Raw genomic sequence first — 27,801 nt, forward strand, 5'->3', positions numbered from 1 at the left:
GGCATCTCTGCAGAATCAAAGTAATCAGAGAATAAAGTGCCTGCAAATGTTAACAGGTAATAAGTGACTATAGGTGTTGCATGTAACATGAGTAGATTAAAATAAAAAAAAAAAATCACAAGTGTTATTTTCAAGGCAGTTATTTTAGGCTCTTAAAATATCAGTGTTAGTGATGACATAATCCTGCTACAACCAAGTTACTGAGTACTCATAAAGAGCTTTGAGATTCATTAGACTTCAATAGAAGACTATTTTTTATTAAAAAGGACATTAATATCTTGTGATGAAGAGATTTAAAAATATCAAATGTTGCATGAATGAAGCAGTCCACTATTAGGAGGAGTACTGATGCTCAAATAGCTATGAAATGGCTAAAATATTCATGAACAATTTGTGTGCAGCATGTAAAAAATAATCTGTAATTCTGCTTCTGAAAATGTATATGTGCTCATATATTGACTTTTTTATCACTCAAAAGGGAATTTTTTTATACTCAAAAGGGAATTTTCAAGAAAAGAGACTCTTTCAGCTGAGAGCACAGATACAGAAGAATAAACATGTGCTGTATGTTAGGACTTCCTGGTCTTTTTTGACATGCTCCAAGGAATACAACATTGAAAAAACAATGCTAGTTAAGCATTTTAAATCAGAATGTCTTGTGAAGGGGAATTTTATTTTCTAGAGAGACAGCCTTTGCTTGATAGTTGAAATTAAAACAAGAAGACTGCCTTACATCAATGGACTCAAACTAGGGTAGATTACCAAGGACTGCAGATGCAAAACTGGTTGCCAATTTAAAAAGTCAGACTCCCACAGAGCAATTATTAATGGTTTTCCATTAAACTGGGAGAGGACCTTTCACAACATCATAAAATGCCTACTTGGACTATTTTATTCAATGTTTTTTATGGATTATGCCATCAGCATATTCCTTTCAGGTAGCTGTAAAGGGCAATAAGGTCTCCCCATCAGGACTCCTTTTTTTTCCAAGCTAAACAGTCCCAGCTCTCTCAGCCACTGCAAATTTTAACCCTAATGTGGAAAACATCTCCAGTGCATGGGACAACTTCACTTCCCCTAATTCCTGGAATAAAGGGAACCTTACTGAGATAGGTAGGTCTCATTTAAATTAAAAAACAGGTGGCACTGAGAAGGTTGAAATAATACTTTTTGATAAAATAGCTGGGGTACTTAAAGAATACCTAAAGAAATATAATACTTAAATACTAAAAAAAGGAAGTAATTTGCAATGACACACAATCTTTAGAAACCCATATCCTCAAGGAAAAGGTAGCACAGAAATCTGAAATCTCAGGTAACAGGGACAGTAATAATCACAGAATCCTATTTAAACTGAAGGCAGGGAAATGGAACATCCAAGCACGCATGCAAAATGACAGAGGTTAAAAATAATACATTGAAATATCTTGTTTTAACATAATAAACTAACCTAATTGGTAGGACAGTACTGACATAATTGGACATAGAATATATGCTTTACCAGAAAGAATACAGAAATAAAATGGTCATGCCAATGGGGAAAAACATGGTCTATGCCATAGAAAGCTTAAAAATAAATCAGATTAACAAGTTAATAGTGTTAATGAGCATTAAACGATCCTGTGGACTGAAATTTCAGGTCTAAGTAGTGGTGAGTACAGCTGCCAGAACTCCCAGAGTGACCACTGAGACAGAAAATGCAGTAACCATGAAATGGTAACAGAGATTAAACAACAGGTGCCAGGGAAAGAAGCACAGTAATAATGACATATTTTAGTCATCTCCTTGCAGCAGACTGCACAAATCTCACACCAAGATGTGATTATTTTTACACAATGTACTTGTACCATGAAGCAGTCATGTCAGAGATTCACATGAAGAACAACCAGTTTAGCAGTGCAGGAAACTTGATTTTAAGATATGCTTTCTAAGGACACACATTTTAACAATGACCATAACGGGGTATAAAAACTAACATTGTTGACAAAGCAAAGGAAAATATAAAAACATTTATGACAATGATTTCAATCTCAAAACAGGAGGGCTATATTAAGAAAAGATTTTTAAAAGGAACAGAAAGTGAGTGCCAAAGGGCAAAGCCTTTTTCAAATGCAGGGGCACTTCAAAGACATCATGTAGGAGGAAAAATGTAATGCCTGCCAGCTAATAAAAGACGAATTTAAAGCAACCAGAAGGAAGTGAGCACTGCCGAATAGTAAGTTAAGAGAAACTATTAGAAATAAGAAACTGTTCTTCAAAGAGCTGAAGTTGCATTCAGATGTGGAAAATACAAAGGCCAAACTCCAGCAGACAACACTACATTAACACAGTCTGCTCCCAAAAGTGAGGGCAATCTTATAAGATATAAAAACTAAGGCTTGTCCATCATCAAAAGAGGCAGGGATAGAAAGTGTACCTGACAATGTGTAGGCCAACTGATGATTAAGAACTGCAAAGAGTATCTGTGAAGGTTGTATTAAACACATGTTGATTATGGTGGAGCTTGGGTAGACTCCTGTGCCAGAATCTTTCTTTATGGGCAACATGATGCCATATCTACCTCAACGTGAAATGCCAGGAAACTGGAGAGTCAAATAAGCGCTAACAAACACCAGGATCAGAAGCAGTCACCCAAGAGATCTAAAGTCAAATCACAAGTCAGATACTCTCACCTAATATCACCTCAATATGACAGAAAAGGAATGTATCAAAAACAATGCAATGTTTTAAAAGATGTTTCAGAGGAGACATGGAGAACTGCAGATCAACCTGCCAGACATTTGTATTGTTAGAAGACTCGAAGAGTAGAAACTACAATAAATAAAATGAGTAGGCACTTAGATGAGCATTATATATTGCAGGAGAACAGACACCACAATTTTCTCTACAGGTAAATCACAATGAGAAAACTGCCAGAATATTTCTGAGGTGACAATCCTGTGAATGAGCAAAGCTTAGTTGATCTTGGATACCTTTATGAAACCAAGTTAGACTGATTACAGGGTGCCTCAAAGACATTTTAAAAAACCCACAGGTCCTGACATGTTCAATTGATGAAAAGTTACTAAAACACTGTCAAGAATAAATGGTTGGTTTGCACAGCACAGGAAAGTTGCTGGTGGATTCATCCTCAGGCCCATGACATTCAACATATTGATAAATGATCTGGAAAAATGGAGCAAGTAGCTTTCAGCAAGTTACTCACAGAACAAATTCACAGTGAGAGTAGCATGTAATGGCTGTGCACAGCTTTGCTCTCCATCTTAGGAGCAATACAGTGGAACTAGAAGAGATACAGAAGAGAGACAAGGACAGCCATAGGCATGAAAAGGCTGCAACTGAGGAACAAGGAGATTGATCAGATCTATCCAGGTGGGGATAAAAAAAAAGGAGACTGAGAAGAAGCTATGGCCAAGATCTATAAAACAAGAAATCACATGGAAATGGTGAATAAGAAATGGTTGCTCATTTCATTTTCCAGCATAAGAGACATGGGGATATGAAGCCAAACTAGAAAGCTGTTAAGTTCCACAAGTTTGAAACACAGATACTTCCTCACATAAGGAGCTGCTAAGCTGCAGAGCTGCCTGAAAGAAAAATTATTTGCTGCCTGTGCACAGAAAAATTATACAGGCCCAAGAAGCAGCTGGAAAAGTTTGCCAAAAAGAAAAAACAGAAAATCCCCAACAAGTTGTCTGAAAATTAATAAATATATAAACATTGCCCTTGCTTGACAGACTGTGTATTGAAAAGAAGAATTCAGATATATCACTATTTTCTTGCTTCCTTCTTCTGCTCCTCACTAGATACCCATTGCTGACCACTTGTCTAATGGAATAAAGGGCTGGAAGGACTCACAGTCAGTGACAGCATGGATGTTCTCAATGATGCTATCCTAGCATCACAAGCAAAATGTTCTTTTAAGAGTAAATATTTACTGCACAAGAAATAGATAAGAAAGACTAGATGCCAAAAAATACTTGGGTTTTGTTTGTGCTTAATATACAGGTTTCTCAATGAATAAGTCTAAGCTTTCAGGATTATATATATTATAAAGCTGTCTCTTTTTTTGTGAAAGATACTGAGACAGTTGAGCTGTTTTGGATACATGTTCTCATTTACTACCCTCGTCCTTCATTTACAGTCACTGCTTATCTATTTGCCAGCCATTGGAGATTTGTTCGAGACCTCCTGCCTTCGTGCAATGGTGCTTAAAGAGAGTAACAGAGACCAGAAGTCTCAAGATCTGCAGCTTTAAAAAGAGAGGTTTACTCCTGTTCTTCTAATAGGTTATGACTCAGTCTTGAAAAAGATTTATGGCTTGGGTTTATGCCTACCAATTTTACTTGCATTTCTATACTTTGTATTTTCTGAAAAGATATTTATTGCATCCTTCCAAATGGAAAAAGAGAGTATTGAAAGTGTTAATAGATAACTTTCTGACAACTTAAAGGAGTGCTGTTTTAACAGATCTCCTACTGAGCCAGAATATCATGCTCACTTACTGCATCTTCTAGCTTGAACTTCAGGTTCTCAGTGCTGATTCTTGCTGTTTAAACAGCCTGTATCTCAGCCTTTTCCTAGTTCCACTGTCATTGTATCCAGATCATTATCTGTTGAACATTTCTAGAAAGCTGAATGATAACTGCACAGTTGTCAGTGTTCCAAGATTTAAAAATACATTTTTATACTCATTTTTAATACAGCTTTCAAGACAGTTGCTATACAGTGATGACATAACCGATAGAAGTAGTTTTGAGTAGACTTGCTAGCTTTATCTTTCTCCAAATGAAACTTTTCAAATAAAAAGCCCTCAATGAAACACTGTATGACTATAGGCACTTTTTCCCAGTATCTATTTTACACACACAAAAATGTTACATTTAATTTCAACCCACAAAATGTTACATTTAATTTCACAGAACAAAATTTAACCTGTCTATTCAGATCTTGAATAGAGGCTCCTACTTTTATTGTCTGTCAAGTTCTAATATCAAAATTCCAGTCAAGTAAGTTAAAATTATGCTATGAAACTAGATATCCATTTCCCAATATTGTCATTTTGGTTATATTCCACATCCTAACAACTCAGTGAAAAGTACCTATTAGCTAAAACTATGTAAGAGAAAAACTCTGTCATTAATATATTTCAATTTTCAACATTTCCAAGAAAGCTTCTAATAAAACTCAAGTACAAAGAAAAATTGAGTGTGGGATAGTCTCTGATGTTAGGCATTTTCTTCCACTGTAATACCTAGCTACCACAAATGTTAGCAATGAAGTCTCAATCTGATGCATCACAGAATGTCGTAAGTGAATTCAGGCATGCATAAAGCCCTAATGAAATTAAGGATATTCGTTTAGGAAGGTGGTTTTTGAGGCAAAACAGTTTGCAAGGAGTAGTATTTTGAATGTAAATATGAATAAAGAAAGATGCAAATCTGTTGTGCAAAAAGTTGAGTGTTGTGACATTTTAAGTTAATACAAGAAGTATCAGACCTTGCCTAATAAACTGAATTTCAAGTATATGAAGGATACTTCATCTGAACAAGCACTTGCAATCAAACTTAAAACAGAAATGAAAGCTTACAAAGACACATAGGAAAAAAATTAACCATCGTTATATGTAAACACATGGGAGCTTTGTTCTTTCAAATGTTTGCAAAAGAATGTTTAGAATCCATAGTCTTTCCATATTTTTTCCTATCTTAAAAAAAAAAAAAATTTTCTTACAATTCATAAAAAGTCTGTTTGAACCTCAAGCTTCCCCAAGACTCAAATGTTTTATCTTTCAAGTGCCACTATTTACAAGGGAAAATGTTATTCAAGATAAGAAAGCAGTTACTGCACTGAACACCAAGACAGTTCTTTGGTCTGTCTTTGCCCAGACTGTTTTAGTAATGCATTCCCATTCTCTGCAAATCTGGTTCATTCTGTTGGTATCAAGAGGCAACCACTGAAGAACCTGACAGCTCAGTAAGGCTTCCTTATGGTTTAGAGGGAGTCAGAATCACATGAGAGAATCTATTTGCATAACAGACCTACAGTTAGTCATGTGAGAAGTGTGAAATTTTGATTTGTGTTTTGTACACTTGATGCAACTAATGGAAGGATTAATTAAGAGGGGCTTGCTAGGAAATAATACACTGGATTACAGTTCAAAACAGAATTACAAAATTAATTTCCCAAATAAATACTATGATCTCTATTCATATGGATTCTTATTCAAAAGCTTTTCCCCATTTTATTAATTCTGATAAAAAGCAGTTTACAGAAGTTACAGTCCTATTAATTGTTCTATCAAGACCATCACGATTTGTCCAACCTGGGTATGAAAAAGATGGAGGTGAATTCCACTTAAGGACTTACCATAGGTTGCAAATGTTCTTCTTTGTTGTTCAAACATGAAATCATTGATGTGAGCTGGTTCTGCATATCCAGAAAGCATGTTTCTAGGTGCAGCCATTTGCTGAGTCCTAAATGGATTTTCTGGTCCAAACTTCATCAAAAATTTTAAAACAAGGTGGAGCAGAATTAGTAATTTGTTATTTTTGTGTCATTTACTTTTTCAGAAAAAAAGCACCCACATTAAAAAAAGAGACCTGTCTTTCAAAAATGATAATGCAAAATCACTTCAACTTTAAATTTCTTTGTGACTACTGAATAAGCTTCTTCGTCTGTTATTTCACACAGTAATCACACAGCTGTTCTGAACAGTTGATTTCAGGACTGAACTTTCTAGCACAGAGCTTTCTGCACAGAGCTCAGGTTGATATGGGCTACTTGACAGAACCAACACATACCATCATTCAGTATGGGACCAGTACAAGCATTCAGAAGATAAAACCCAAGGCTGTCCCACAGTAGGTCTCCCTAACTAAAACATTTACACACAACAGCACTGAAGCAAGTTTAAAACAGTACTTTTGTTCACACACATCATGGCTTTGATATATGGCAAGCTCGCTTATGAAAAGGCCATTTTATGTGGTTCCTCAAAAGGCTTTCTAAACACAAAGCAAAACTAATGTAGAAATTTGAGACTGATGCCATATTTGTCTACCTAGAAGGCTAACCCCTGGTCGAAGAGAAGACAAACTGCAGAAAGAAGTTAAATACAGAAAAAAGTTAAATGCTTGAACAGCTATTTTTATCTTTCAGATAGCCTGTCAGTTATAACAAAATGGAAAGTAGTTCACATGGCACCAGGCAGTCTAAATTCAGTCTTAAAAGGTTTTTCACTATACAAATTTAGCGTAGCTCAAGTTGCCAAGACTCTTAATACTGATGTGAATAATTAAACTGGAAGTACTTTGATTTTAATGTTAAATTGTCCTCTTAAAAGTCTTATATCTGCAAGTCATACAAATGTTAATTCTGCTCTAATGAGCACAATGAATAATTAGCAAAAATGTGAAAATAGTAAAGGACCACTTCAATGCAGTTCATGTTTAACCCAACATCTTTATAATGCTATTTTCCCAGCTTAATTTTTTAATTTTCGTAGCCACAATTCTGATAAACATTTTATCTTCTTAGAAAAGCTTTATGCAGAATATTAAAATTCAAGCACTAAAAATACCAACACGCTTGTGTAGACTCTATTTTTTGTTTGCTCAAATTATATTCCAAAATGCAGCAAGCATCCAAAGAAGTTGTCTTATAGGAAAGTCACACAAAATTTATATAACCTCTTTCCTTTAAGCCAAAGGTGTTTCTGCTCTAAAAACCAACATTGTTTCTTACCTCAGGTGCAAACATAGTTTCATAAGTGGGATTGTACTGAACTTCCTTGATAGCAGGATCAAGGTGGACTCCTGTTTCCACATCTTCCTGAAATAAAACAGACATATTAATAACCCATTTTTCACACACAGACATTTAAATATATGACATTACCTTCTCTCAGTCCAAATCAGGGCTGTAGTTAAAGTTGACACTTCAAGCATTATGAAAGAGCACCTTGACCAAAGTTTCTATTTTACAAAAATATTGATTGCAAAACCAGTGTCAGGTGGTCACTGAGAAACTTGTCTAAAACACTTGAAGATTTTTGCATGTGAAAAATTATTTCTTTTTATTTAAAGATTTCATGCACACATTTTAAAAACAGCAGCAAGATTGAAGGAAAGCTTTTTGTTAGGATGCTTGAAAACCAGACTTGTAAAGAAAAACTAACTAAAATGGTCATGAATTTAATATAAAGGTATGAAAACTAGAACTCTACAAAAGGTAGAAGGCAGAAATCACAAGTAACTATTCTGAAAGACAGTTGCAAAGAAAAAAATTACATACCAACATTACATACTAACATTAATTATAACAATGACTTTCATAGAATCCAATAATCCCTTATTTCCAAAAGGTACATTTTTATACTGAAAGGTGTAAATGTAATTCAGCTTTAGTACTTAAACACATTTGCAAGTCTTATGTGACAAAAATTTAACTTGATAGATGAAGGGACAAGAAAGAGGGATTAAGCAAAAGAATAGCTTCAAGCAACTCACAGGGAAAAATTCAGAAGGGCACATGCAGCTGAAATAGAAGACAGAGAAGAAAGAAAATGGCTGACAAGGTAGCAATGCCCAAAAAGACCTGGTTTCAGAGCTTTACGAAGGCTCTTTCACATCAGAACCCCTTCCCTCAAGACCTCAGTTAATGAAGGAGAATGTTATTTTGCAGAATTATTACTGCCATTGCTTCCTGTATCTTTATTCTAGAAAAACAGCAATTGAAAAGGACACAGAATGTGCTAGTATACTGACAAAATGCCTAGTAATCATACTGAAAAAGCTATCTTAGCATCATTGCTTAGTCAGTGCTTACCTACAACAGGATCCCAAAGCATTTGTGACTTACAAAAGAAAGTGGCACAACAGACAACCAGATTTTAGCAGTTGCTTCATTAACAGAAAATTATCTCAAATAAACTCAATCTTGCTTTATATTACAGTATCTTGAAAGGACAAAATGGCACATTCTTAACATGTTTAATATTGTTAGCTATTCTCTGACATAAGAGAATAGCTAACAATACTAGAAGAAGCTTTTTCTCTCCCCAGTTCAACAGCAGGTCAATTACAAATTTGCTCATGCATACAAAATTTAAAAGATTTTAAAACCTGATTTTCTAGAACACAGAAAAGAGAAACAGTACCTAAAGATCTTTGGCTTGTTACCTGGGTATATTTGATTAAAACTGCTCAACAAAGGAAAATAAAAGGATGTCAAAAAAATTCAAAAGAAAACAAAAACATGACATCAACAATCCTACTAATTGTTTTTCTACTAAGGCCACTGTCTTAGTAGAATTATTAAGTCCAACCAGAAAGCTTTACTCTCACCACGTTATCAATTATTTTGACAGGCAGATCCAGGCATTGCAATGATCTTGCCTAAACTTTCAGCACTACCAGTTCTAGGTCTGACCTCATTTTTCTCATCACACCACCCTTCCAATTCACTGGGCTTAGATGTCAACAACTACTGATACATTCACAGCCCTGACTTTCATACACCATGAACTTGCCTGCAAACAGCACAGCAGGCCTAATCCTATCATTCAGCAAAAAACACACATGTCCCCAGTCAGAATAGGAGCATACCAAAACCACTTCCTAACCCATGTTACCTACAAACTTACACTTCCTTTCACTGCTCCTTGTCATGAGGACATTTTCCACAGACAGCTTTTTCAAGTTATATCATACAGCTTACTCTTCCAGCTACACCTCACATCTTGTCCACAAAAAGCAACATTTGAGAAAATAAAAATTAATATAATTGATAATAAGGCAAAATTTATCTGACCAGTGGTTAGTGACATTTAAACACTGATCAGCGTACTTGAAATTAGGACAGTTTTTTTCCTGCTCTTTAATCTGAAAAAGCAAAAAACCCCCAGATTTGCAAAAATGCCAAGAATTTTTCAGTTTTGCTATTTTTCCTCCTCTTTTCTTCCTGTGAAGTTCTATTATATGTTGCTTGGTAATTGAGAAAAGAAACAGATTGTGCCATAGAAGCTGATCCTCTGCTGGAGGATTACAGTAATTCTGGTTCTACTTCGCTGCTGGTGGAACAGTGCTGAGTCACTTGAAAGCCACACAATATGTTCACTCCTAGACCACCACAGGCACATTTTTTCTGTGTGAAAACCACCGAGCCTTGAAATTGAAGCACATGTTATATTTATAAGAGCTACGCTTCTCAAGACCTCCAGTCCTGTTCACATTTTCATATATTAGGGCATCAAATGACAATCTCATAACATGCTGCTGAAGCACATAATTGTTATCTTTCCATTACGTCATTTTGCTTTAAACCGTGTAATAATTTGAATGTAGTCCAACTACTCACTCTACTTTCTCAGTATTTTTAAAAATTGAAATCTTGATAAGAATATAAAGTATTGAAACAACATATTGCTAAATGTTAGTCCATGGCAAGAGTTCAAATTGCAGCAGAGAAATTATCCTTTGGTCAACATCTGGTAACTGCCATTTTGTACAGCATGATGAGAGTCTAGTAGGTAGCAGAAACATTAAAAATATTAACCTAGCCCATCATTCATTTCACCAAATGACAAGCTATCTGCATTGGTGTATTTTGGTTGTGGCTTTATTTTTTTTTTTCCAGATGAGAGAACTCATCGACAACCTCTGCACATGGTGAAGATCTCTAAGTACAACTGCATGCATTGCCAGAAGACCATTTCAGTAGAACTCATCTTTCTAGAACCCAGAAAGCAAGAAAAGGTAATATAGGTCTCACAACACTGTCCCTTTATGCTGGCAACAGCCTTAACTGCATGCATTCCAGATGCATTTTGCCATAGCTCCAGCTGACAGGGAAGGGATCACAGGAACAGCAGTCTGGCAGAGCTGTGACTGAGATAAGGTAATCTAAGAGATCACCTCTCTGCTGTGCTGTAGCGTTTCCTTTGGTCACAGGAATGATTTATCTAAAAGTCTACGGTGAGCAATCCACCGTGTGTGCCAAGTGTGACACAAGTGGCTCTGTGGGATAGGAAATGATCAGTAGTTAAGCTGAAAGAGGAGGGCATGTGTGATTTCAGTGAAGGGCTAAGTATTATCCTAGATTACTTCCATTCTCAAAGGCACAGGAACCATAAAAAGGGGGGTCAAAAAGCTCTCAAACAGATACAGTGTTCCTTTGGAGAAAGTGAAAAGTTCAGCTGCATGACTGGCAGAGAAGCAGCTGGTGTTTAGTGCAACTCAGAAATTGTATTAATATGGGCTTTATGGCATGCTGTAATATCATTAAAGGGCTGTACACCCCACATAACCTGGAACCGAAGAATTAAGGAAGTTAGGAATTTAGGAAGTTATGTTTTACTGAATATGGTTATCTTGAAAAACATGATAGGAAGAAGCTGCAGACTTAACTCTATGTGTCACCTCTCTGCTTTTCTCAGTACTTGTAACAAGCACCCAACTGAAATACAGTGGCTACATTGGATACCACACATCAGGTAAGACACATGCTACTGAAAAGAGTTCAAAAGAAAAAAAAAAAGAAAACATCATTGAAGGCCTAAGAAAATATGACCTGAATAAAAAAATTGAGCAATCTAATTCAGCACAGAAGAGATTCAGATTATACAACTTTGCATAAATAAGGACAATCAAAACCTGAAAAGGTTCACTCCATAGATCCACTGAAGTTTGGTAGACAGGTTGAATTAATGTCTGTCCACAGAGATGCAAGAATCACTGCTGATACAAGGCAAAAAGAAGCAGATGATGTCATTTCACCAAACTACTTACTGTGTTAGTATGCTGTTTTGGGGTTTTTAAAAATAGATGTGATGTCTACTAACTTGCAACAGGTTGCTTTACAGTTCAGAGATAATTTGATGAGGTAAAAAGAATATTTTGATAGTTAAATGCTGTCCTTCTGCACCTTTTGTTTAACAAAACACAATCACACCATTACAGAGGAATGCCACACAGTGCTGTACTCTTGAGTATTAGCATTGCCTAAGGAATCTATCTTGAGACAGAAGCTTTTGATGCTAAGTGTAGACAAGGGGGTGCTTCATTATAACTTCCCAGAGATCACCAAATGTCTGGTTCCTTTCAAGGCATGCTCCTTCAGTCCTACAGTCCTTCAGTCAAAAAGCTTGGCCACTTTAAAGCATAAGAGAAAGAGGACAGGAAATAGGAGATTTTAGACTACAAATACAGTAGATCAAATTAACTTTCCTCCTTAACAGGTTCCTCAAACAGTCCTCTTTTTTTTTCAAAAAAAACTCTTACCCAAATGCCGTAAAACAATAGTGTTACTTTCTAAGAAAATCACTTAATTTATAGAATAAAAAATAGTTCAGTAATAACAAAATTATGTCAAAAAGCTTGCTAGAAGTTTCTTTAGGTGCACACAAAAAATATTTCTTAAATTAAACAGCAGCAAAATCCCTGTAACAGGCAACAAAATGAAGCCTTAAATAAAAAGATCAAGGTGCACTGTGTACTGCAACACTGGATGCTAACTCTGTTCCCTTGAAAGACTATAATGTGGCTTATATTTTCCAGCTTCATCTCATGCAAGCAGAGAGTTTTGATGTCTATATGTTGGGGGGTTTTCTTTTTTTTTCTGGACAATTCAGATAATAAACCTACAACATTCGATTTCCCCAGGTAAAGTCATTACTAGTCAGTCAAATAGCTAAAAAAGGGCAGGCTGCTTTGCATAACATTTAATTAGTTTTAATTATCGATCACATTAAAATGTGGTACATTAAAACCCCATCCCATGAGCCACTGAGACTTAAGCAGTTTGTCACTTATCTATTTTTGCCTAAACCACTTGGGCTGTCAAATGCACATTATCTCATTCTAAAGATTTACAAATTTATTACCAAGAGATAAATAGCACTTGCAGTGAAGCTCCAACATTAATACACGGCTGTTATCAGCTTTTATTCTTTCTATCCATTCATGCACTCCTAACAGTAAATGACTGCCTCACTAACTTCAACAAAATAAAAATAAACCAGCAAGAAAAGCATATGCTAAATGGTTTTGTTGAACTAGGCTAGATTCCCAGGATCATGCAGGATGACAAGTTCTAAACATCTACTCCCTACAAGATATTTTGTGTCAAAGAGAGTTTGAAAAACCACCATGTCAAAGAAAACAAACATTCCTAACAAGTTACACTTCCCAAGTCTACTAAGGTTCAACCACCACTACAGAATTGTCACATGCCACTTTATATCTTTCTTCTCTCCATAGCTGGCAGGATTAGGTTTCAAAAAACATTAAGAAGAGTGACTGAAGTCTATTTCCTCCCCTTATGCAAAACTTCTCTGGAAACCTGCATAGTGCCAAAGGTAAACTAGATTCAAAGAGAACTGACACTTCCGATCCCTTCTCACATAAAAGGCAACACAGATCCTCCAGCTCCTGTACTGAGCTGAGCCAGCCTAGTTATTTTAACCCAGTTAAATGTCCTCTCCTCAAGACTACTGAAGGGCATGCTGCAGGGAAGTATCATAAAATCTGCTCCAATCTGAGCCTTACCCTGGACAGAGATCAAAAAATAATTGTTCTCTCAAAAGTAAAGCTTATAGCCACAATGGTTCCTGTGAAGTGATTTCTTCACAGAAGGTGCAATTTCCTGAATTTCCTTCTACACTTATAATTCAAAAGTGAAGATAGAACTGTCAGCAGCGTTAGGGTGATTTTTTCATAGAAGTTGAAACTGTAGGGAAACTAATTGTAATTGGGTTTGACAATTGCCTGGTTGTTGGCAACTGCGCTCCCTTCCCCTTCTTGAACAGCCTCTATTTACAACACTGTCATGCTTACCTACTCCTTGATGATGTATTTGGAGAAAGAAAATATCCTGATTACCCTGTCCACTGTTCCCACAAAAGAAAACATCTCCCTTATGGAAACTTGGCATCTAGGGGAGAGTAAGAGCAGAGCCAAGGGTATATGATGATAATTCTGCACTCTCCCAACAGGTCTTGGTGAGACTTGAGGAAATCTGCATACTTATTGACACCTCATTCTTCAATGGATCTCTTCCAAGCACTTGTCCAGACTCTCCTTTTAACAAAATTCTTCAACACACTGTACTTCTTGGCATGACAGTAAGGCCTACTACACATTGCATGGAGAGCTGTATCCTTTTATTTGCTTTGAACCTAACTCCTACTAGACAGCTTATGGCTGCTGTAATGGAAGACACAGTGAGTATTTAACTCCCTTTCTGTGCCATTTAATGATTTTGTAGGTGTCTGTCATATTTTACACCTCAACTGTCTGGTTTGGCCTTCTCATTACCTCCTCCTACAGCAGCAGAACCCTTCTTCAGCCCAGCTGTCCCTCTCTGAATGTCCTGCAGTTACAACCTATCTTTTTCTGCATGAAGGGACCAGAAGCACAAACTTCCATCCTCTGTTGTCTTTCCTCAAGTGATTTTAGTGGTGTTAAAAACAGTAACAGAAACATGCAACTTTCATCCAGTGGGCTTTCCAGTTTAGAATGAGAGTAGAAGTATTACTGGACTGGAGTCCCCAATAATTATAGCCGTTATGTATTACGAGCAATTTAACATCAAGATCAGCAACAGAACTGTTTCAAGAAGCAGACTGTAAGAAGAGGGTGTAACAAAAGCCACCCCCTCAAACTTTTAAAACACAGTTACCAACCATTAGTACAGCTTTCAATTGCAGAATAATTATTTTCATAGAAATGTGACTTTATGTAACTATGATGTACTTTGAAACAAGGACTCAGCAGATTTCAACTGTAAAATTAAATACATGTAGGAGTAACATTTTAGGGCTTTATTTGATATGCACACTTCAGTAGCCCAGATGCTGAATGTGCTAACACACTTCAGTAGCCCAAAATGTTAGCTGAATGTGCTAACAATGACACCTGCTATTAAAGAGAGTGAGGACCTGTTCCTGTTTAAAACATACATAAGTCTTTGGGCAGGTAACAAGCCAAAATTCTGAACCAGAAACAGATAAAACAGTTAGAATGGAGAACACCAACCATTTCAGGTTCACACTCTCAACTGCCAAAAATGCAAGCTGTGGTTGCCAGTAGTTGCCAGTCCCTGAGCAACTACATAAACCTTTGTGCTGGCAAGGCAAAGGGAAAACCTGTTGCTAGAGGCTTAAGGGTGGTGGAAAGCACATCCAGTGCTACTTGCCACTTATCACTAACACTCAGGAAATATTATAGATGTTAATTAGCATTTCTTTTCAAATGTGCACAAGACAGCCTGCTGATTGCTGCGACTTGAGAAGCCAGATTTCCAAGCTCTAAGAGATAGACAAATGTAGTCACCATACACAGCACAACATCTACAGAAAAATATGATAAATTGTGTTATGAATTAACTAATGACAACAAAGTGAAAGAGTCCATCCACCTCTTGGTCACTAGGCAAAAAACTTTTCTGAGCATGTGGCAGCAGGAATGTAACAATGGCAGTTACCATCGCAAGATGCCTGCTTTTGATTAGAAATTTGTTGCCTGTACAAAAAAATCCCAAAGCTAAACCAGAACCTTCCCCACTCCCTTTCTGGTATCACAAAAGTGAGCCAATGTGATACTGAACTTGGAAAATAAAGGTTCCCCCAGCAATAACGAAACAGAAACACCAACCAGCTTTCAGGCTGCCCTTTGGAAGAGGATTCAGTTGCAGCCACTCTATCAAGTATCGACTTCACCCCATCACTCGAGAAAACCACACAGGAAAACACCTTACACAGGGAACAGCAAACAAGTATCTAAAGAACTGGAATCGAGGCACGCTCTGATATGGAGCCAACAAGCTTTAATAAACTTGACACCCGCGGCTGGATCCACGGGAGCTCCCCGACACACGCCCTCCCCTCCACAGCTCCGACCCCCACACCTCCAGGCAAGGCAGGGCAGGGCCGGGCGACGGCAACGCACCCCTACCAGCACCGCGCCTTTTCCGCCCCGCTCTCCCAGCCTGGGGCTGCCCCCAGCACTGTCCCCAGGCCGGCGGTGCGGACACAACGCCGGGCAGGCGGGCGGCCCGGGCCCCGGAGGGCTGCCTACCTTCACGGCTACTTCCGGGGCTGCATCGACGGGCAGGGCCGGGGGCGCGGCGGGCGGCGCCCGGAGGTGCAGCACGGCATCGCGGCTGGCGAGCACGGCGGCGGAGCGCTGGGAGCCGCCCTCGGTCTCGGGCTCCGAGTCGGGCTCCGAGTCGGAGCCGCCGTACGAGGCGAGCGCGGCGATCGCCGCCGACATCTTGGCGCGGGGGATGATGGGACGGGCAGGTCCTGGCAGCTCCGCAAGGCTCGAGGCGTCCCTTCCCCCGCAGAAGGAGCGGGGTGGAGCTGCGTCTTAAAACTGTGACTTATTAAAACAGAAAACACACTCTAAAGGATAAATTTTGTTACGGGATATACAGGCACTTAATGGGAGAACATCCCACTTGGCTGTTGATGGTGCTTAACCTTTCAGGACTCCATAGCAGAACTACAAGCTCCAGCATGCAACGCGGCGCCGCGCTCGGAAGTTTCCCCCCCGGCGTTCGCCTTCACTTTGCGCGGCGGCAGGGGAAAATATTCAACAGCCCGGGGAGAACTCCAGCCGCCCACTTCTTCCCCCACACAAAGCGTCTTCGCTGTCTTTCCAACAGAAGGCAGCGGAGTGGAGAGCTTGGCCCCGGAAGACCCCTGGTTGTCACCCGCGGGCTCCCACCGCCCCGGCCCCGCGCCGTGCACCGGGGAGCTCCGCCCCCTCGCGCTGATTGGTCACCGGCGCAGCCGGCTTCTGTTACGTCACAGCGGCGGGACCCCGCCCCGCCCGCGCCGGGGAGAGGGAGCCCGGCGGGCCGGACTGTACCACCTGCCCGCCCGCGGGGTGGGGGGCGGCGGCGCATGGACCAGCCCGAGCATCGGGCGCTGGGGGGGGGCGGCCGGGTTCGGCCGCCGGGTAAACAGCGCTTCCCCCCCCGCTCCCTCCCGCCCGGCTCGGCGCGCCGGGAGAGGCCCCGCCCCCCGCGCGCGCACACACGCGCACACACACAGAGACACGCGCGCGCTGCCCGGTGTCTATTGTGAAGCCGCCGGGGACGCTCCGCGCCCGCCGCCGCCCCCCGAAACACGGAGCCGCCTGCTGGGAATGGCCGGCGCCGCCTGAACTTCCAGCGCCCCGGCGGCCGCGGAGGGAGGGGCTGAGGCTGAGCGGCGTGAAGGTGCGCAGCGAGGGCAGGCGAGTAAGTGCCCCTCGCCCCCCTGCCTTCCTTCCCTCTCGGTCTCTGGGGCGGGCGGGAGGGACCGACCCCCGCTCCCCATCGCCGGCGGGGCTGCGGGACGCGCCTACCCCACAAAGGGACCGGCGCTCGCCAGGTGTTGGTCCCCTCCCCTTTGTCCGCGCCCGCGCGGGGGGCGGCGGCGGGAGGGTGTGATGGAGGGAAGCGGGGAAGCACGCCGCGGAGCCGCTTTCCTCCGTCTCCCCCGCGGGCAGGGGCACGAGGGGGGCGTGTTGCGAGGCGGAGGAGAGCAGGGGGCCGCACTTGTGCCGGAGCCCGGCGCTTCCCTCTCCTTCTCCCGCTCCCGGCCGCCCCGTGTGCCCGCGGCCGGCGCGGCGGCGGGATCGGCCGGCGCGGAAGGTGCGGCGGAGCGGGGCCGGGGTCAGCGCGCGGGCGGGCGGGCGGGGGGCGGCGGGGTGACGTCACCGCCGCCAGGTGCGGGGAGAGGCGCCCCCTCCCCTCCCCTCCCCTCCCGTCCCCTCCCGCCCGTCCCCGCCGCGGGGACCGGGGCTGGAGAGGGCAGAGGTGCGGACGGGCGGCGGGACCGCCGGTCGGAGCGCAGCGGGATTCGGTCCAGTTCCAGGGCAGAGCTGCCCGCTGGAACACTGCTACCATTGTTAGGAGGGCTCGGAGATCGCGGGGGATGGCCGGGAGCGAGGAGAAGCACGTAGGTTCCAACTTCTCCCAAGCCGCTCCCGAACGCCCTCCTGCGCGCCCGCGGACAGGAGAAATGGGAAGGACGGAGCGCCGGGCAAGGGCCGGCTGTAGCGCCAGGTGTGTGCATTGCACGCGCTTGCACCTGGAGCGGTACAGTGCCATGACTTCCCTTCGAGCTGCATGTGCTTTCAGAATTAAAGTGAGCACACAGTGACATCTAATTGTGACACGGTGGCATTTAATCTGATTAAATGCTCTACTTTGAATTTTCCACCCTTCTCAGCAGCCACGGTTTGTTTTCTTAGCTTGAGAAGGTATCACTTGGTTTTATTTGTTTTTTAAAAAGGGTTAGAATAAATGTAGAGGGCATACAGAAAGTGTTCATAGTGTGGAGTGGAGCAAGGTGCTGCATTACGATCTGTTCTGTTAGACGCAGGTATGCTATGTTTTTGTATGCTTGCATACAAAAAAGATTTTAGGTAAAAGTCTCACACATTTAAACACCAAGACCTTTTGTTTGCATCTCCAACAGCTGAAATATGCTGCATTGAACTAGCATTTCATATGGTAATAAGCTGACTTTTTCATCTTAAATCTATGGATGATGAATCCCTAAGTAAGGAAAGCTATATGAGCTTCACATGAATCACTGCTTATTAATATCAAAAGGGGCTCTTTCACTGCAGTCAATTGGTTTATTGGCAGCAATTGTTAACTGATTCCATATGACTGCATTCCTTTTTCTCTTGGCATGCAGATTGTAGGTATTGTCTGAAGTTTAAAGGTGTGCTTCCTGAAAAGTGAAAAATTTCAAGGCCTATTTGTGCAACCAGTTTGTGATCTTTTATCTGGAGAACTGTGTTGGAAATCATTAAAGTAGTTCTGCCTTGTTAACCTTGAATTTTAGGTGTTTGAGTCACAAAGCTTTGGTAGCTGACATAAGTATGTTCAACTATGTTGTGTCCAAGCATCCAAGTTCGCTTGCCAGTGAAATGTAATCATGTGGGATTCTGGGTGCTTTTGTTGTAGAACCTATGAAAATCACTTACAGGTTTAAATTAGCTGCCTTTCTGGTACCAGCAGTAGTAGATAAGCAAATCCATGTGAAGGCATTCAGGGCAATACTGTCTGAAGTTTCTTGTTGCTTAAATAGTAGCAAAGATTAATTTTCAGCAAGCAAGCCAATGTCGCTTCTGGCTATGAAAAACTGACCTGACTATGCTTTGAAAGTGTAGATGGCTAATATACACCATGATCTAAAATCTGGCTTTGTCAAAAAAGCTGAGGAGTTTCTGCTGGTCATTTGTGTTGAGCTAATACACTGGCTTATCGTGACTGTCAGTGGCATATTTGTAATTTCAAGAAGGGGTTGATCGGTATAAAACAAACTGAAAGGATGATACAGCTTTTCTAAAAAGCTCTGCTCATTGATTACTGTATGCTGTATGTTCTCTTTTAACTGAGTTCCACAAAATGTGTTATGTTATGCGTTGGATGCTGCTGGTTCCGAGGCAGACTGAAGTAGTGGGTGGGAGGTGGTTTGGGTTGCTTGGCTTTGCTTTCCATCCAGCTTCTTCACTGCTGCTTTTCCTTGCAGTCACTTATCTTCCTTTGGAAAATTAAAACAAAAGAAGCAAAAACTCTCTCCCTTTGTACAGCACTTTTACATATCAAGAGAGCCTTTTAACCCTTGTTTGTTGTTACTCCTGGTGGTAAATACTATACCAAGTATTACGATGTCTTTTCCCCTGGTGAAAGGAAAGAGGAAGAAGTATTTTAAGAGAGTGCTTCCTTGAGCAGTAGAAGCCTGGCTTTTACCTTTTATCCTTTTTTTTTTTTCTTTTTTTTTTTTTTTTTTTTTTTGTGTGTGGATTTGTTCAGGGTTTTTTTAAATCCTGAGAGTGGTTGTAAGCTCTAATGGAAGTTTTTTTAGTACAGTCTCATCCCTTTGTGGATCGTCTTAATGTCTGACAAGGTGATAGTGCATTCTGAATCCTTTCCCTTGGTCAGGACAATCACAGCATCTTGATTTCAGGAACTTTGAATTTTATAGGTATCTTTGAGAATTCTACACCTCTGACAAATTTGGTTGGATTTAGCCAGCCAGTTTCCAAGTGGAAGAACACACATCAAACCCTCCCCCCCTCAACACTTCCTGTTTGAGGCTGATTTGCTTCACAATTTGGGGTACAATATATTAAATTTTAACTCAGTGTTTCACAAATTTTCCTTCACATCAGTCTTTTTCTTCCCTATAGTTGATCACAAGATCTGTTTCCCTCTGCTTTTAATGTATTCTATCCTACTTTCTTTTCCCTTTACTTTCTTTCATAGTTCTTTTTTTGTTGCTTTCCATGATGGGCATGCTTTATATCAGACCCTTGTGCTTTCAGCTGTTTTTTCTTCTGCACGGAAAATGATGCATATAATCCTGCTTATTCTAGTTTTTTAGTCTATTTTTTTAGTACTCCTAAATTGCCATCAGCCCACTTGCATATACTCTCACTTCTCATCCACCAAGATCTGTAAGTCTGCAGTTTGGAGGAAAAGAAGGGAAAAAAAATCATGATACTTATCAGATAGTGGATTGAACCAAAATACGACATTCTGTTGTCTGTGGAAAATGCAGCATTTGAAAGAAAATGAAGTTATTTTGCCTTTGTTCATATGCTTTTGGCTGCTGAGAAAAGGTATCATGATGTAAGTCTTATCAGGTTACTCCTACTGCATTTGGATTGGGCCCTTTTATAAGCACCTGCTTGTGTGTCTGATGCATCTCAGTGTGCTCTAATTTAGCTGCTTGGATACTGAAGCACATTTTATAACTCGCGCTCTGCTATTTCTACTACCTTGGAGCCTCTGACTGCTGCAAGGGTGATAATACCCCTTTTCTAGTTTTTGTTATTTTGGACTATGTCCCGGATTCTGAAAGATACCAAGGCGCCAGATTGTAAAAAGAGTTCTCTGTTCCAGTACATCTGTGAATCAGTCTCTTTAAGTTTTTTGGAAGGGATCTTGAGGTTGTCTGACACAGATTACATGCTATATATTTCATGTTTACAAGGTGTGGTTTCAAAGAAAGAATGATATGGGATAAGACTGGAACAACTTAGACTGTTGTACCTATTTCAGATGACTTTGCAAACTAAATAATATTTGTTGCAGAGCCACCTTTTCCCTAGAGGATGGAAGCTGTGCACCTTCTTCGAACTACCCAGCTACATATGCAGTACTGTGAACTGCATCTTACAGCACAAGCTGAATGAGTAGTGTGTCAGAGAGGCAGCAAAACTAATTATAGACTTCTGGGAATATAAACTTAATTAGCATAATTACAAATTTATATTGGTTTTCTTAATTCTCTGAAAAATGTTTTTTTAAAATCAGTTGAAGGACAGAAAATGTCATCAAAAGTGTATACATTTCTGAAAATAGGTGTCTGTATTTTTGGGAGAGGCTAGGTTGACAGCTTGCTTATACTAGTCTGTTGGTGTAAGAAATTACCTTATACATTCAAAGAACTGCAGAATAACAAATAAATGTAGCTACATTTTAGCAAAGCTCTTAACAAAGAGCAGAAATAATGGATAATTTTCAATGAGCTTATACCTTTTTATTGGTTGACTTTTCCGTTAGATACTAAGGTTGTGACATGAATTTAGTCTTCTGACAGCTGATTCCATGCAGAAGTAAAATATTTTAAATGCCCTAGCAGTATGACACTTAAAACTTATTAGGAAATGGGAATCTATTCTAAAGCCAGGTGTAGGTTTTTTGGCATTTAATAAAAGGCATTAAGTTGTGTTGAAGCATTTTTTATAGCTAAGGCATTTTACTGTCTTTTCCCCTTTTTTTCTGCTCTGTGGTAAGGTATATTCATTTTCTGCAAGTATTAATAGAGTGTCTGTTCCCTATTTGTCTCTTGTTTTCACAAATTTGAAAAACAAATTTAGTAGAAAATTGGTCAATAGATTTTAAGTTACTGAAGGAAAGTTTGTGTAGGGAACAGGTCTGGAAGTCATTGGGTGCTCTTAATGAAATAATATGCACATGCAATTCTCTTCCTTTGCAGTCACAACTGCCTGTAGATAGAAGTATGTGATGACAACAAAGACTGATGGTAGACTCAGTAGTACTAACTGAAATCACAAGTAGTTGGTACTGCTTCTGCAATGATAAATGTAATCTAATCTATGTGGGGTTTTGATTGCAGTAGTAGCAGAGTGGGTTAAATATGAATATAGTTCTACTTTGTATACACTTTTAAAAGGTGTAATTGAAGGTTCCTCACACCAGGCTATTAAATGAAAAAGCCATGATATGAGAGGTAAAATATTTTCATGGATCACAAAAATCTCTGAGAGGAATTAACAGAAATATTAACTTACAGCAGACTTAATTTTTTCTCTTAAATATTGAACAGGACCTGTCCAATATTTTTTCATTAGTATCTGTAGTATTTGAGTCATCAAGTAGAATTATTTACTAAGGATTTAAAACAATTTAATAAAATTCACAAATATTGGAAAAGTCACTTGAGAAGTCTAAGCAAGCTTTGTGAAAGGACAGCAGGATGACAGGTAAAACTGCCTGTTGGTATAGGCAAGCCAGTGTGTTTTGGAAGCAGAAAATAAATTTACATTTATATGTCTGAAGAGTTTCTAAATTAACTGTATTAATAGAACAAAAAAATTTGAGCATTATTACAGTTTGATAAGTACTGTTATCCAAATTATAGCTCTAATCAGAAGTGGGCAAAAAAACAGAGAAGGAATTTCCATTGTATACAAATTCATTAATTCTTATCTGCTATTCAAAGTGTATTATTAACTGTCAATTAGTTTAAAAGAGATAAATCACAGTATTGTAAAGAGTTTGATATGATGGATATGGCAGAGTTTTTCAAGGGAATGAACAGATTGGAATTATTTACCCATGGAAATGAAAGAAACTGAAGAGTGGGCTATAAAATACATGTGAATTTAGCTCTCCAACAGCAGATGTAAAAACAAAAAACCCTTCAATCAGTAAAAAGCAATTTTTTAGCATACATTTTTTGTGAGGAGAAGGGAATTGAGACTTTCCCTGTGTCTGCTAAATGTACCTGTATTTCTCTTGATATATGTATCTGTATACCTGTCTGTCATTCACTGTTAGACTGTTTCTCTTGAACACACAGAACCAGCTTAAACTCCTTGCTTTACTTGCTTCAAACCAATAATTTGAACTTTGTTCTTTCTCATCAGATGTGACTGCTCAAATAAATTAATATTCATTGCAGTGAGGTATCCTCAGGTTTCTATAGCTGAAATAAATGTTGTAATTTCTGGGTTTTGGAGTAATCTTCTGGCTGTTTGATGTAATGAACTATTTTACACAAAATGAAGCAGTCCAAAACAGAGGGATAATGAGTAAGACTCTTGCATCAATAGATTGAATATAGAAATGGCTTGTAGCATGGGGATGGGAAGTTTGAAAAATCATGAATGAAGATTGATATATGAAGTGTAGCTGTCTTAGACCAGTCCAGCAAGTTCATGAGCGCCCTTTTTGGGTCTGGAGTCTTCTTTCAGAGTAGCTCCTTTGTCTGGCATCTGCACTGCTTGGTAGATGTGTCGGTTATGGAAAACTGATTGACAGACACTAAGATACTTCACTGGTCATATTTTTTGCAAAATACTGTATTGAAGTGGCTTGTCCAGCACCCAGTTGCCAGTTCTGATGTAATGGCTATAGAGTGGCCAAAATTAGAGTTATTAGGTATATTTCTCCAACATGACACTCTTTGTTGTTTGAGAATCTTTTACCTTCCAGGCACATTCATGTTCACATAGATTGTCTGACAGATGAGCTTTACCAGATAAGTGGTCTTCTACAAAATGTTCTCATTATCATAAAACAAAACCACGCCCTCTATAGTAATTTTGGAACAGGCCTTCAAGTAATTAAAAAAAATTTTGGGAAAAATCACAAATCATTTATAACTTGATTAATATGTGGCAACTTAAGTAGTTCAACTAGCACTTGTAAAAGTGGCATGCGGAGTCAGCTTTTCAGTAAAAAAAGGAAATGCTTAACTTGTTAAATCTTGTTCAGCCACTAGCCGCTGAATGTCTGTGCAGAAATGCTTAGAAAGGTCTTTTAACTCTCAACTGGTTCTGCCTTTTGTTCATATTAAAGGAGAAGGCTGTGATTGACAAACTTTCCCAAATGTATTTCCATGTGCAGTTGTGAAACTTAACAAGCTTGAGAGCACAAGTGAAAATACAGGTTGAGTTTGTCATAGATCTCTTCCTTTGGAAGCCTCTCTCCAGGAACAAGGGCTTTACAAAAATTGTCTAATTTGTGAGAAAGGAACTTGCACTTCTGTGCCACCCAGCTACCCAGTATGGCAAATGTTGGTCTCTGCTGGTAATTCAGGACAGTGGTATTGTTACATCTTAACATTCTGAGCAAACTGCTCTGGCGGATCCTGTTTTGGGCAATCTCGAATGTTCTATGATTAGATGATCTTCACAGCAGAAAGAAAAATTATCTTACAGTTAATTCAGGAGAAGTGATAGGTGCCTTAGACTGCTGTAGAGATGGTAATGAAAGTTTCTGGCATTGCAGTTTGATGTGAATTTTCCCTTGTGAAAACAGATCAAAGCCTATACAGCATATGTGGTGTGGCAGGGCCCTACACTGTGGCTGAGGAAGGGCATTACATGGCAGGATACGTGCACGTATCACTCGTGTGCAGAGTGAACTGAGGTTACTCCACAGTCTTGAAGAGACTGTGGAGTAACCTCAGTTCACTCTGTTGTTGTTCTAAAGTCTTGAAGAGTCAAGACTGTTGTGCCACGGAAGCTTCCAGTGTGGCACTCACTGGAAGCGGTGCTGTCTTCGTCCCCAGGCAAGACAAAGGGATGCATTCTGTGGCTCTGGCTAGCATGAGTAGTCCACTAAAAATATAAAAAATATCCCTGAGTTAAAAAGAAGTTAACAGTTTTTGTTTCCCATAGAAATCAACTTCAAGCAAATCTGCCTTCAGCAAGTTCCATGCTACAGGGAGAAATTCTGTACAATTCAGTCCAAAAAGAATATATTGTCTACCAGCTATGATGTTTCCAGTAATGGAAATCAGATATTAGGAATTACCTGTGTCTAGCTGATTTAGCTAGACTTTTATCCATTCTACTTCTAACTATAAAATTTCATTTCTTTGTCTAGAAAATGGAAGAAGTTTTATTAGCAAGGGGAAATATTTTTGTTTATACTATTGGTCTAAAAGAGGTCCTGTTCTTGTGGGAGGAGAATTGGAACTCTTCCATATCTGTCACTAGTCAGCTGGTCAACACATTATTTTATTCTGGGGTCACGAGTGAAGTACATGTCTTTAAGCTCTGGACAGGTTTGTATTCTATAAGGTCATCTTATCTGCAGGAAAGTTCAGAGTGGTGCTTCATGGCTCAAATATTTTCAAGTACTGGCAGTATTCATATAAAAAGTGATAGCAGTGATATTACATTGAAAGGAAAAATAAAACTATTGAGGTGGATGGGATTTCTTCTGAAGATCTATCATATTTCATAGATTCTTAAAGCACTACCATATTTATAGGCTGTCTTCTAGTAAGCTATAGTTTCCTCATAAGTTTACTATCTGTTTATTCATTAGAAATCTGATCAGTGTTGCAAAAAGTTTAAAACCGGTGGACCATTCCTTTGAATGTCTGGTGATTTGGATAATACAGCATAACATGTAATACTTGGAATGACCTTCTCGTGGTGGATTGCTGTGGCCCAATGATGGAACATTTTAATAAATGTATGTAAATTTGTGACCTAAAATTTTTATTAATTCTGAACTTCCATCAGTTTCTGACACCATGCTCTCTGCCTAGATATTAGAGAGTTTCCATGGGAAGTAGCTGGTTAATGATCAGTGTTGTCCTAAAGTAATACTTAGTAAGAAGTTTCATGTAGAATAGCTTACTGGTAGAGAAAAATCCTTATTACTTTTAATATTTTCAGTCTCTTGCCTTGTCACATAAAACAGCCCCTTAATTTTATCTTCCATTGTTCCTGGGAATACATTGAAAAGCAAAGCCATTTGTATATAGAAACAATCTAAATAGGTCATCTTCTGTATCTGAGCATTTTCAGAAATATAAGTGCTTTCCAGTAGCTCAGTGCTTATATATGGAGCACTGGCTACCAAGGCTGATTTTTGAGCCTGAATGTGGTAAGAAGTAAGTGTTTCAGATTTTTGGAATCCTAAACCATATGCTGATTATAGATATTCTACTCCTTCCTTGATTATAACAAGCCTCTTTACTAATAGTAATTTTTTTATTTGAAACTGTGTCATTACAGAAAGAATACTTTTAGAAAAAAAAGTTTAATTTTATTAAGCAAAGAGATAAAGGTGTGGTTCTAAAATAGACAGTTGGAAAAAAAGCTTTAAGAGCTGTGTAATGCAGTCATAAAACATATTGGATGTTGAGGTACTGTTCTGTTTTTTGGTCAGTTTTTGTTTTGATGTTTGCTAGAGAGAGCTAAGAACTCTGCTTGATAGTAACTTTCTAGAAGGCAGAGGGACTTCTAAGGACAGATTCTTCTCTACCTGTTGTATATTTCCTTTCTCCAGGAATTCACGAGATCATGTTGCAGCACTTTCAAACATGTACTATAAGATTCTTTAAGTTAAATTTCCCACCTTCCTCAAAAGTCTGACTTCCAATGTGAAGTGTTTAATGTTTGGGTTTTTTTTTTCCTTGCAGCTTGCATGTATGCCATTTTTGCAAGTTAGCAGTTTAGCTTATTTTTCAAGATATTATGTCCATTTAGATCCCAAGACACATCTGTTAGCTTTATTTTTAGAGTGCTCAGCTACCTCTTAACTGGAGTTGCAGACAAAATGATAGATGGTTGTGATTTCATGTTGAAATACGAGCGACCATTTGGACACTGTTGTTGATAGGACTGTAGAGAAGTCTGATTCACCTGTACTTGAGAACAGTACTTTGATTCAAAAGAAACACTTCAGAAAAATCTATGTTGCGTGTGACTGTTGTAATGTTTAAATATCTGGAACCTTGTAGAAGGAAGATATGTGTTAAGTGTGCAGAGTTATGTCTCTTCAGAAAATGAAGACATTTTCAAATGCTTAAAACAATCAATTAAACACTTGGATATAATTATATTAATAATATTGTTTAGGCATGTAGTCTTTTTCTGAACCTTCTTAATGAAAATTTATATCTGGTACATGGTAGTCTCACTGTAGTGCATGGATGAATATTGGCTAGAATTATGCAAGCATTGGAGATAAGATTTAATAAGTGACATGCAGATCTATTTTAAAAATATAAGATCTGGAGGATGTATTGTGTATCCTAACTGCTGAGTCATACACAAATGTTTGATCTTTTTCTGCTCCTGTGAATCTTGATTTGTTTTGTGCTTAGTAGAACAATGGCAAAGGGAAGGTGAATAATATTCCAATTTGTGTTTTTCTATAATGTATTTTTAATATATGTGTTGTCCCCCACAGGAGGTAGGATGTATGCTTTTGAACTCCCAGAAGACCAAAGAAGATGCTTCTGCTTTGTAGGGGACAGACCTAATATCAAAGATGGGTACCCTGTCTCCTGGCCACATTTTGTAAGAGAAGATAAGGACAGCTGCTTCATTTTTTGAAAGAAAGAATGTGAGCAGCTGAGTTCATCTCCAATGGATAGAGAAGGTTGCCTATAGGTTTAAATCTGACAGATGAAAACTAGAGAAGGGATGGAATATAAAGTTTACCTGTCTTTACTGTCATTCATAGATTTTAGATTCATATCATACTGTATGTCAGTAGTCTGGAAGAGGTTAAAAG

General features: G+C 39.3%; 2 protein-coding genes across 7 annotated transcripts in view; one reads left to right on the forward strand and one right to left on the reverse strand.

The window, feature by feature from the left end:
* The window catches only part of CDC40 (cell division cycle 40), a 37,268-nt gene extending 20,536 nt beyond the window's left edge, over positions 1–16,732 (reverse strand). Inside the window, exons 1-3 of the mRNA XM_053973068.1 lie at positions 16,077–16,732; positions 7,747–7,833; positions 6,370–6,499 (exon numbers count right to left, since the gene is read on the reverse strand). Coding sequence (XP_053829043.1) covers positions 6,370–6,499; positions 7,747–7,833; positions 16,077–16,271 — 412 coding nt within the window. The 5' untranslated portion in view covers positions 16,272–16,732. The remainder of the gene's footprint in view (positions 1–6,369; positions 6,500–7,746; positions 7,834–16,076) is intronic.
* Positions 16,733–16,864: 132 nt separating this feature from the next.
* The window catches only part of WASF1 (WASP family member 1), an 86,865-nt gene continuing 75,928 nt past the window's right edge, over positions 16,865–27,801 (forward strand). For 2 of the 6 annotated variants that reach the window (XM_053973071.1, XM_053973070.1), the window contains exon 1: positions 16,866–17,244. The gene's annotated coding sequence lies outside the window, so the exon portion shown is untranslated. Of the gene's footprint in view, positions 17,245–17,274; positions 17,641–27,801 lie in introns of those variants that run through there. The other 4 variants (XM_053973073.1, XM_053973072.1, XM_053973074.1 and 1 more) reach the window with 3 other exon arrangements.

Source organism: Vidua macroura, chromosome 3, assembly GCF_024509145.1.
Source record: "Vidua macroura isolate BioBank_ID:100142 chromosome 3, ASM2450914v1, whole genome shotgun sequence".
Taxonomy (NCBI): Eukaryota; Metazoa; Chordata; class Aves; order Passeriformes; family Viduidae; genus Vidua; species Vidua macroura.